This window comes from Xiphophorus hellerii, chromosome 2 (assembly GCF_003331165.1).
Source record: "Xiphophorus hellerii strain 12219 chromosome 2, Xiphophorus_hellerii-4.1, whole genome shotgun sequence".
Taxonomy (NCBI): domain Eukaryota; kingdom Metazoa; phylum Chordata; class Actinopteri; order Cyprinodontiformes; family Poeciliidae; genus Xiphophorus; species Xiphophorus hellerii.
In genome coordinates, this window is record NC_045673.1 from 6969045 (window position 1) to 6981110 (window position 12066).

General features: G+C 35.2%; 1 protein-coding gene across 1 annotated transcript; it reads right to left on the reverse strand.

The window, feature by feature from the left end:
* Positions 1-3999: 3999 nt before the first annotated feature.
* Positions 4000-11845, reverse strand: aqp9a (aquaporin 9a). Its single transcript, XM_032585309.1, has 6 exons — positions 11176-11845; positions 10919-11045; positions 8050-8187; positions 7070-7188; positions 5293-5510; positions 4000-4361 (listed from the first exon to the last, which is right to left on the reverse strand). The coding sequence occupies exons 1-6, from the start codon at positions 11449-11451 to the stop codon at positions 4151-4153; spliced, it is 1089 nt and encodes a 362-aa protein (XP_032441200.1). The 5' UTR covers positions 11452-11845; the 3' UTR covers positions 4000-4150.
* Between the last annotated feature and the right edge of the window lie 221 nt (positions 11846-12066).

A 12066-nucleotide genomic window follows, 5' to 3' on the forward strand; every position in this document is an offset into this window, starting at 1 on the left:
GACGGCTCGTCGATACCAGTTACGGTTTGTCCACAATTTGCCTCTAAGCGACCCAAAGTTTCTCATTTTTTCTAAAATTAGAGTGACAGCCCATCTCGGCTAGAGTGAGAAATGAAGAGGTTTTTTGAGCCCAAAATAATTTTGAAATCGCCATCACGGCCACAAATATCGCACGATTTGTATCAAAATCGGTCCTGACATTGATACGCCTGTCTGCTCCGGTAAAATGTTTTCGAAATTTATCTAGACCGTACGGTTTTCTGTCACGGTGCTTCAGAGCAAAGTCATGCGACAGGATTTTCTGAGGCTCTCAGGCTGTTTCACTAACACTTCACACCTTGGTGTGAAACTTATTTAACATAGCAACGGATCTCAAGAGGCTATTGGCTGCTGATTTGGACTACAAATACGCATCATTGTAGTTCTATCTATCCTCAGTTGAAACAGATCAGGACTGAGAACTGGCCTTTAGAACTACCCGCTGCTATGGGCTGTATATAACTGATTTAACTCAGTAACTGTTACACATGGGATTATTTTGGAACTTTAAAATTAAGCATACTGAAAATTTCAAAATAAAAGCCTTGAATATTTTACATGACGTAATTGCTCTTTTTGGCCGTATATGACTTTTTCATCCAAAGCACTGTTACACAATGGAATAGTTTGGCCCTCTGAAATGAAGCATACTGAAAATTTCAAAATAAAAGCCTTGAATATTTTTACATCATGTAATTGCTCTTTTTGGCTTTGTATGACTTTTTCATCCAAAGCACTGTTACACATGGGATTCGTTCGGAACTTTAAAATGGAGCATAATAATAATTTCAAAATAAAAGCCTTGAATATTTTTACATCATGTAATTGCTCTTTTTGGCTTTATGTGACTTTTTTATCCAAAGCACTGTTACACATGGGATTAGTTCGGAACTTTAAAATGGAGCATAACAATAATTTCAAAATAAAAGCCTTGAATATTTTTACATCATGTAATTGCTGTTTTTGGCTTTGTATGACTTTTTCATCCAAAGCACTGTTACACATGGGATTAGTTCGGAACTTTAAAATGGAGCATAATAATAATTTCAAAATAAAAGCCTTGAATATTTTTACATCATGTAATTGCTGTTTTTGGCTTTGTATGACTTTTTCATCCAAAGCACTGTTACACATGGGATTAGTTCGGAACTTTAAAATGGAGCATAACAATAATTTCAAAATAAAAGCCTTGAATATTTTTACATCATGTAATTGCTGTTTTTGGCTTTGTATGACTTTTTCATCCAAAGCACTGTTACACATGGGATTAGTTCGGAACTTTAAAATGGAGCATAACAATAATTTCAAAATAAAAGCCTTGAATATTTTTACATCAGGTAATTGCTGTTTTTGGCCGTATATGACTTTTTCATCCAAAGCACTGTTACACATGGGATTAGTTCGGAACTTTCAAATGGAGCATAATAATAATTTCAAAATAAAAGCCTTGAATATTTTTACATCAGGTAATTGCGCTTTTTGGCTTTATGTGACTTTTTTATCCAAAGCACTGTTACACAATGGAATAGTTTGGCCCTCTGAAATGAAGCATACTGCAAATTTCAAAATAAAAGCCTTGAATATTTTTAAATCAGATAATTGCTCTGTTGAGCATTATATAACTGATTTAACCCAATGACTATTACGCATGGGATTAGTTTGGCCCTTTGAAATGAAGTTTAACAAAACTTCCAAAATAAAAGCCTTGACAAAAATTTTAAATCATACTGAATGGTGCACGTCCGCCTTACTTTATGTTCTTGCGATTCTCCGCGTGCCACTGATTACGTCGCGGCGTTCTTTAGCGTCGATGCCAATTTGTAGCGTGACGACGCCGGGCCCATACCCCACGGGCGCGCCTTGGCAGGCCCCGGCTAAATTTCTTCAGAAATTTTGTTTTTCTAGTTTGTTAATATAATTTTAACATCCGAAAAGAAAGATTTAATAAACGTAATATATAACGTATCTCATTTCCTTAACGTTTAATTTGTAATTAATTTTAAATGTTAAAAGTGTTATTGGGTGTTTTGAAAAGTTTTGAAAGTGTAAGTTTTGAAAGGGGTAGTCAAATAAAATGCGTTATTATTATAATTATGAAAACACGGCGCACCCTTCATTTCCTTATTATTGTTTATTGTAGATTGTTTGTTACTAATGTAATTTTAACATCCGAAAAAAAGATTTAATAAAGATAAAAAAGCGGACATACCACGTGACTGACATACCACGTGACTGACATACCACGTCACTAACATAACGTAACACGTGGTATGTCATTTCCTAATTAGTAATTAATTTTAAATGTTAAAAGTGTTTTTGGGTGTTTTGAAAGGCGTTGTGAAATAAAATGCGTTATTATTATTATAATTATTAAAACACGGCTGGTACAGGAAATGGTGTCACTGGCGCCCCCTTCATTTCCGGAATGTAATAGTCCAATTTCCATATAAGGTATGAGACTGACAGTGGTCCGTCACCGCCCCTTTCCGCAGGCTGCAGCGAAGTGTACTTGGTTTACGCTGGAGATCACGCAGAGGGCGTCTTTGGAAGTGTGAACGACCGTGCCAAAATGAATAAATAAATAAATAAATAAATAAATAAATAAATAAATAAATAAATAATCGGAATTGACAAAAAATTGGAATTGGGTCACTTCAGGCTGCAGTGTGAACGCAGAATCTGACTCAAAAAATCGTCCTGTTTATGCAGATGACACTTTATTAAGATGGACATTATTAAATGTTCTTGAGTACGGTAACATTTTTATCAGTATGCATGCTGCTTTCTTCAGACTAGATTCTGGATGTCACTGCTCTTGATGTCTTATTTCAAATTATCATGAAACTCAGTGAACACCATGGTTTATTTCTGGGACTTTTATGAACCAAACACAGCAGAAGTGGTGATGTAGTGTTATAACCACTTTCTCTGTAAGTGCTATCATTTTGTATGTCAGGTTATGAAATAATCCTCAGGATGTTCTCTCTAAAAAGGGTTTTTGCCTCTTTGGGAGAGTTTAAAACTCTTATTGAAACTTCAGTAACTGAACGTGACTACAATTTAAATAAGCAAAATAACATTGAAAAAGTAAATAATTAGGTTAAAATATTTGCATATAAATTGCTGATTAAAATAAATTAAATTCAAATTTGCATAGAAATTGCATGAATGAACAAATGGTAAACTGAATTAAAATTTCTCATGAGGACTTATTTGTGTAAACTTTAATTTAGACAAACTGTGCTGAGTGAAATAAATGCTAAAAGTAACAACCAGGAAAATTAATCATGATATACAAAAAAATGTGTTAAACATGGAAGAAAAACTTAAAGTTAATATAAACAAATAATTGTCACAGTCACTGAGGGTAATGGGAAAAAAACTAAAGGGAAGCTCAGCATTAATGACTTGTGCTAAAAATATTCAATTGTATTTACAAAATAAATATGACTTAACTGTCAACGATGAGACATACACTTACAAAACAAATAAAATCAGATTGAGCAAACTTAATGGCCCCAATTTTGCTCCATGTATATGGAGTTTTATAAAGTACATAAAGTTTGGTCCAAGTTTGTTTTTTTTAACTGAATAATGATGAAACTGAAAAAAGTTCAAAACTACTTTTCAGATTCTTTTTTCAGTTTCAGATTTTTCTATTCAGGTCCAAACTTTTTTCAGTATCAAAACCAGTTTTCAGTTTGAGTTTTGTTTCTCAGTTTCAAAAGAAAAAAAAAAAAAAAGATTGAGCAAACTTTATGGCCCCAATTTAGCTCCATATCAATGGCGCTCCATGTGTATGGCACAAATGGAGCTCAACTGGGGCTATAAGGTTTGCTCATTTTTTAATAAACAGAAACTGAAATGTAATTATGAAACCGAAAAAAAGATGTGAAACTAAAAAAAAAGTTCAAAACTACTTTTCAAAATCTATTTTTCTTCAGTTTCAAACTTTTTTTTCAGTTTCAAAATTATTTTTCAATGAATTTTTTTTTTTTGTTTAAAAAAAAAAAAAAGTTAAATTGAGCAAACTTTATGGCTCCAGTTTAGCTCCGTACTATTCCCAGGCAGGAACTGCAGAAGCTCTGTCATGACTGCTGCGCTGAATGTTTTAGCTCATGGCGATCATCTCGTATTTGTCCTTAAGACTGCTGTCATCGTCGTCCTCCTCTTCTTCCTCCTCCTCTTCCTCCACCTCGTGGGCCTTCTCGTCCTCGTCATGGGGGTGGTGCAGCTCGATGAGCAGGAAGTAGAGGACGGCCGCCACCACGCCTCCCACCATGGGCCCCGCCACTGGGATCCACCACCAGTAGCCTCCAGTGCTGCCAGCCACAAAAACAGAATCAGAAAAGTCGATGGCTGGATAAATGTTGGCCGACTGCAGTGGGAACATGTGACATTATGTAACAAAATGGCTCACTTAATGGAAATCTGAATGAAGACATGAACTATTAAAGACTTTGGAAGCAATGAGGCACCAGAGGTAAACGTTTATGTGCTAAACTTTTATGTTTTTGTTTTGATTGTCGAGGTCAAATAAAATCCCAGCATGAACCTTTCAGTGCTCAGCTCCCAGAAAGCAAGAGACGATATTCAGATCTGATTTTTAAAAGTGATTTGATTTTAGTCATATCTGTGATGTTCTCTGTGTGTAAAGTTTAGAAAATGTCTTCGGGTTGGTCAGGTGTGTGTAACCCGTCAAAATGACGGACGGCCTTCAGATTTTTCCATCACCGTTTAAATTAAAAACCTGGTCAAACACGATAAATATTCGTTTAACACGACTCATGCTAGGTACACAGGATGTTTATTTTCTATTTATGTGTTCATACACATATTTATAAAGCAACAATGTAAGCCAAAAGCAGATGTTTTCCACATGTTTTTTTAATAATGAGTAAATTTACACGTTTTTTTTCTCGAAATAACACAAAATGAGTAAATTTCCCAATAGTTTTCTCGCGATGAGTAAATTTACAAACGTGTTTTTGAAAAAATAATTAATAAATTTCCAAAAGGTTTTCTCAAGATAACCAGTGCATTTCCAAATAGTTTTCTTGAGATAAGAAAATTTCTCAATGGGTTTTCTTAAGGTAACATTCATTTCCCGATTGGTTTTCTCTAGATTAACAGTTTTTGTGTTACATCTGATTTAAAAAAAAATAAAGTCAGGGAAAAGTATATGCAGAAAACATCTGCTCTGTGTTTCCAAAGTCTGATCAAGTTCAGTTAAAAAATCTGAATTTTAGTTACCTGAAGACCTCCATCCCCCACCCGGCCACCGCCGTGAACAGCCGGGGTCCCAGGTCTCTGGCGGGGTTCAGAGGGTAGCCACAGTTGAGTCCCATGGAGACGCCGATGGCCATGATGATCAGACCGATGGCCAGGGGCTCCACGCCTTTAGGGGCGCCAATGTTCCCACCGTCAATGATCGCCAAAATACAGAGAACCAGCATACCTGTCCCCACCACCTGCAGGGGGCGCAGCAGCTCTTTATTAGTCACCTCTCATACAGTATGTGAGAGCTTAAATAAAACTCTTTGCTGTTTAATATCTGAAGTCTACAAAGCCTTTCTAGAACAATCTTTAGCATATTAGTACTTATCATAAACCCCATAACATATTTAAACATACTTTACACTTAGGTGTGGGAATTTATTGAATTGTTTATCACTTATTATGAAAAAAAAAGGTAAAACAAAACCTGCAGTATGATTGGAAATGTTATTTCTGCTGTTTTCTCCACTACTTATTATGTAAATCTTATATTTGTAATATAAGTCACACTGTTTTTTAAATAAGTGATGTCCTAAAGGAGCCACACTGTAAAAAAAAAAGAAAAAAAAAGAAAACATCTTTAATTTATGGTTAAACACTGGCAGGTGTGGATGCTACCACACATTCTGGCAACTGCAGAAATTTTGCCATATAAATATGGATTTACTGTATTTTTACTGTAAAACTTTGGCACCCACAGCTGCAGGTATTTTACCGTAAATTAGACGCGTCATTTTCTTACAGTGCAGCTCTAAATGGGAATATTTTTGAATAACAATTTTTGTGTTTGTGGCAATATTTGTGGCAAAATTCACATTTCGCACATTTTTGTACTTCTATTTGGGGTTTTTTTTCTTCTAAAAACAACTCAAACGCCTAAAAAAAACACCCAGCCAGTTTTTGTCAATAAGTTAATGAACCGCTTCAAAAACCTTCAGAATGTAACACAAATCAGCAACCCGTTACCTAGCAACCAAAGTGGAGTCCCAGCATGTTTGGACAGCTGGTTTTACTGCTGCATGCGCTGCACATTGGCTGCTGGAAAAGACAAGTATTTTTCTGTTGACTTACCATCTAGAAACCACTTGTTGTATTCATGTTGGCTTTGCAGGGGGCTCTACTTTTGCTTTTCAAAGCCGTAAGGTTGTATAATTGTGCATCTGTTTGTGGTCATTTGTATGCGTGAGAGTAAACGTTGAGTTGGGGGCCGTGGCCAGCAGCAGCTTATTTGGATTTAAAGTGACAGAGGCCCAAAACAGCTCATTCTAAAAGGAGCTCAAAGTCATTTTCTAAGAATGATTTTGGCAAAAAATATAGTGAAGATGTTTTGTGTAGCACATAAACGTATCCGAACCTGGTCAGGAGCATAACAGGTCACCTTTAATGTACATAACGTATCCCTCTAAATCCAGTAGATAAATATCCAGCACATATCAAAGATTAGTTGTGGCTAATTATGAGTAATTTGCTTATTTACATACTAAATAACACACACATGCTGATATGTTTATGTTATATTTTGATGTTATTAGTTTTAAGTGTGCTACTTTTCAAATCAACTTGGGCCAGTGGATCCCAGGAAATGGGTCATCAGACCCAAACCGAGCAGGAAGAGGGGCCGTTCTCAGACTATACGGGGCGATCAATGCTGCATTAACCGTATTTGCCAGACATTGTAGGGTTTAAACGGCAAATTGAAGCTGCGGTGGGGAGCGGATGTGAGGTCTTCTGGGTCAGAGCGACCAGAACCAACCTGATCGATGAAGCCGCCGAGGACTGACAGGTGTCTGGCAGGGTAGGAGGCAAAAATGTGACCTGTCGCATTGATTCCTGTCACCGACAGAATACCGCTGGTGAAGTCCATGAAAGCGTCTGTGATGAAGACAAAGAGACGTTTTTCACCATGCAGGAGCATCTATTTGGATCCTATAGGGAGGACAGGCAGCTAAAATATTCCTCACCCCAGTTCTGTTCAAAAACCCTATAAAACATTTAGTTTTATATTTTGACACTGCAAAAACGCAAGTATTTTTGGTGCAAATATCGTAGTGCATTTTAAGTAGGACAAAACTAACTTACAAGTAACTTTTCAGCAAAATATTGGAGGTTATATTAAGTAAATAATTCCTTAATTTTGATGAAAAGTAAGAAATCTTTTACCATATTATGATTTATAATATGGGAAAATTATACTGGTTTACACTGCAAAAACACAACATCTTACAAAATATTTTTTTAATCTAATTCCTAGTGTAAAACATTTATTACACTTGAAATAAAATCAAATTACATTTTCAACAAAACATAGAAGCTTGTTTAAAGTAAACAATTCTTGAATATTGACAAAAAGGACTATTTCTACTGGCAGATTATTTCACTTACAGACATTTTTACCATTTTATAGATACAAAAAAATCCACATATGCAACTAGCATTTTATATTTACTAAATATGGACTTACAACAAGCTCCTATTTCTTGCTGAAAAGTTACTTACAAGTTAATTTTGTCTTATTTCAAGTGTACTAAGATATTTGCTCCAGACAGTAGAACAAAAATACTTGGTAAGATTTTGTGTTTTTGTAGTGTCATTATTGTAATTAAGAAAAATCAGTTTGTTTTGGTTTCTGGATCCACCTTTGCAGCTGATCAAATCAGTTTAGCATCCTTGTGCTTTTGTAGTGTAATTTGTAAAAAAAACAAACAAAAAAAAACCCAACAACAAATCATTCACCATAATATAATCCAAAGACGGCTGCAGCTCCTGCAAAAGCACCAAGAAACTGAGCGATGACGTAGAAGGGAAACTTCCAGATCTTTAGTTTCCCCAGAATCACCATGGCCAGAGACACGGCGGGGTTCACATGGCCTCCTGAGACACAGAACAAAGCACAGAGTGACGCAGGGCTGCAGCGGGTGACTGACTTAATATCCCCTCCATTATCAGGGAGGCTGTCACATTTATGAGGAGCAGCAGAAGGGGAGCAGACCCCTGGGCAGTTCGGGGTTTTATTATGCATGTCTGAGAGCCAAAATACAGAATAATGGCCACTGCTAAGAAATTCAACTTCAGCAAACTACAATCAATCTCCCTGTAGGGAATTGAACTTTCACCAATACACTGTCAGCAAAAAACAGAACTGTGATTTCTTTTTTCTGAACTTCACTTTGCTCTAGCCTACGACAACATACTAGAGGCATTTAGAAAGTAAGGTGTAAAATTCAGCCATAGGACTCATGAAATTTGTGATTAATTTCAGAAATGTTTGTGAAAAAAATAAGGAAATTTCTGAGATCCAAAAATCATAAATTTGCACAAAAAAATTGAAATTTTGAGATTAATCTAAGAAATTTTCTAGAAGAAACAAAGGAAATTTTTAGCTCCAAAAGTCATAATCTTGCAAGAAACATATGAAATGTTTAGATTAACTGAGACATTTTCTAGAAACAACAAGAAAATTTCTGAGCTCCAAAAGTTGTAGATCTGTTAGAAAAGAAGGATTTGAGATTAATCTCAGAAATCTTCTAGAAAAAAACAGAAAAATTTCTGAGCTCCAAAAGTCACAGATTTGTTTAAAAAAAAAAAATTTTTTTAATTAGAATTTTTTTGGTTAATGTGAGAAATTTTCTAGAAATAAGAAAATTTCTGAGCTCCAAAAATTGAAACTTTGCAAAAAAAAAAAAAAAAGATTTAAAAACTGAGATTAATCTCAGAAATCTTTTAGAAAAACATTGGTAATTTTTAACAGAAAACTCAACTTTTTAAACTCAGAAAATTTCCAAAAGTCAAAAATTTTTGACTTTTGAAATTCAAATATTTCCATGTTTTTTCTAAAAAAAAAAAAAAAACATTCTGAGCTCAATCTCTAATTTTATTTTGGCAGAAATGTACTCCTTTATTATCTCTATCTACAAAGGCCCTAATACTAAAAAAACAGCCTTAACTGTGGTTTCTTTTTTCTGAACCTCCTCTTTGCTGCAGCCTCATTAAGCCAAAACTGTTTGTTTGGCTTCTGGATCCCCCTTAACTGAAAGCCGGCTCTGTCGGTCTGTGTCTGATCAATGGTGTTTGCAGGACATTTACTGCCCAGGGTTATGTACGACCCCAGAGAGGCTTTGCTCTGTAGTGCTGATAAATCAATGGTCAGAGCTCAGCCAGTGGATCTGGGCAGAGAGGTGGCACGTTCCTGCTGACAGCGGAGCAGCTCAGATGGCACATGGCTGCACAGAAAGCCATAAAGTTTAATTATTCAGAGCTTCCAAGCCTCATGAGCCACAAGGTTAAGAAACAACACAAAACAGAGCGGCTGCATTATTTAACTCTTAGTAAGTTTTGTTTTAAAAGAGGAAAAATTATAAGGACAATAACACGTTGTTTTTTTCTCCAGATTATTTAACAAGTTGTCATCATCACTTTTCCATGCCACCCAAACAGCATTATCTTCTGATATCTTCGCTATGCAAACCCACAGACAATATAATACAAAATATATAAAGAAACAATGAATATTATATATCTTCCTCACTTTTATTTACTATTCAATAATTATTACATTAATTCAGTATAAATGCTGCCTCATACTTTCTGATTTTAGATGGCAATGAGTTTTGTGTTTGACCATTTTTATCGGGTAATATGCTACGACTTTATTAATCTAATGTTGACTATATCACCAGATAAAATTTCCCACCACAATCGGCTATTTTATGTAACTTTTTAATATTAATCATACATATAAGGCAATAAAATCTAAACATTAAGTATGGGTACAGTTCTGTTTTTGACAGAGCCAGAGTTGTGTTTGTTTTTTGAACGTACTGAAACTGGTTACAAATTTTTTATTGACAGGGATGTAAATTTATTTATTTATGTTTTTTTCAGTTTTTTCTTCATCTTCCCTCCAACTTTCGGACTCCATTGATGCCATGTGGTGGCCCCCCAGTGGGTGGCACCCCCCACTTTGAGAAACACCATTGTAACCAGTAAGTCCTGGATCATATGAATCACGCAGCAGAGGTGTCAAAAGTACTCACACTACTTAAGTAGAAGTATAAATACTTCTATGAAAAAAATACTTTAGCAAAAGTAAAGGTCGAACTGTTTTACTCAACTAAAAGTAAAAAGTAATTTTCACCTTCCAGAATACAAAACAACTTTTGATAAATCTAAAATACGCAAAAAGTTTATTTTGATTGATTTTGTTGTTTTGTGTTACTTGTATGAATTATTGTAATTTTCATCTTCAAAATACCAACTTTAAATTTTGGTCCATCTGATGATGTAATTTTTAAATATTAAATGATTGATCATTTGATCAGATACTCAGTACTTGAGTAGACTTTTTACTAATACTTATTTAATCTTACTTATGTCTTGGCTACTTTTTACTTTTACTTGAGTAAAAATATGTTGAAGTAGTGCTACTCTTACTTGAGTAAAATTTTGGGGCACTCAATAGTTTTTCATTGTGGAAGTAACGAACTATATGTGAAAATGTAAGGAGTATAAACTACAGATATTTGTCTTAAAACGTAGGGAGTAAAAGGAAAAAATCGGCTGAAAAATCTACTTAAGTACAATAAGGAAGCAACGTGAGGTTTACCTGACACCCCTCCAGCCACGTACACGGCCATCATGAGGCCCACGGAGAAGCCGATGTGGACGGTGAGCGGCTCGCCCAGCGTGTTTCGACTCAGGACCGTCTGAGCAACTGAGCCGCAGCCAAACAGCTAGCAAACACGCAAAGAAACAAATAAAAACAAGTTTCAGAAAAATCCATTAACATCGTTACCTTTAGGATTATCCTATATCCTCAGAAATAACTGCAAAGTGTGAAAATAGAAATCTTTTTCTACTTACTACCAAGACGAACGTTCCCAGGAATTCAGCCAGGAACTCCTTGAATATTCCGTGTTTGAGCGCGCAGTGTTGCCTCATGTTTCTGTCGTGTTGCACTTTCAGCTGGTTGTTAAAAGTGTCGGCGTTTTGAAACATCTGGAGCGCAACAGAGTCAGATCTCCACCTCTGGAGTCTGAGCTCCAGCCATTCAGCACAAACTATTGATCTACTGGAACAACAATCATCTCTGCTTCCTGACCACAGGCTCTCATCAGGGAGCTTTTCACTTTTTGTCATATTGCAATCAGATAAACCAACACAAAGTTTCCACTTCGCAGATGATAATCAGAAAGTGGAGAAAATGTGACCCTTAAAAGTCTCCACAGGGTTTTCTGAAGTGCTTAATCCAAATCTAATTTAGTTTTTCTCAGCAAATGCAAACTATCTCAATAATCTTGGCACCAAAATGTAGGTATGGTGTGCAGGTATCACAGCAGCTGCTATAGTTCCAAAGAAAATGAGGATGAATATAAAATAATTTGGGTTTTTGAACATGGCCTGGATTTTACTTTTTGCATTATGCAGTATATAAACCTTTTAGAAATGTCATAATGCTACAAACTTTTAAAAACTATACATCAACATGTGCCGCTGAGATAAATTAAAGCAAATTTGCAAAAGTTTCAGTAAAAAAAATGTTTGCACCATCTACAAAACTGGAGGTTTTCTGTCTTTTTACTTATTAAGCTTAATAAACCTAGTTTTTGCTTGTTTTTAATTTTTTTAAATACCCACGTTTATTTTTTTTATCCAATTATAATAAAACAATATGAAAGTGTTCTATTTGATTCATTAAAAATTTTTAATAATCTAATGTAAAAAAAGAAAGAAAAATTACAGCAAATCTAGTCA

Bases quoted from the DNA above. Each gene is read 5' to 3' on its own strand.
- aqp9a (XM_032585309.1), bottom strand. From the start codon at position 11,451: ATGACAAAAAGTGAAAAGCTCCCTGATGAGAGCCTGTGGTCAGGAAGC. The intron at 5,511-7,069 runs GTTGGTTCTGGT...CGCCCCCTGCAG, and splicing joins TCGGCGGCTTCATCGATCAG to GTGGTGGGGACAGGTATGCT. The intron at 4,362-5,292 runs GTAACTAAAATT...TGTGGCTGGCAG, and splicing joins TGGGGGATGGAGGTCTTCAG to CACTGGAGGCTACTGGTGGT.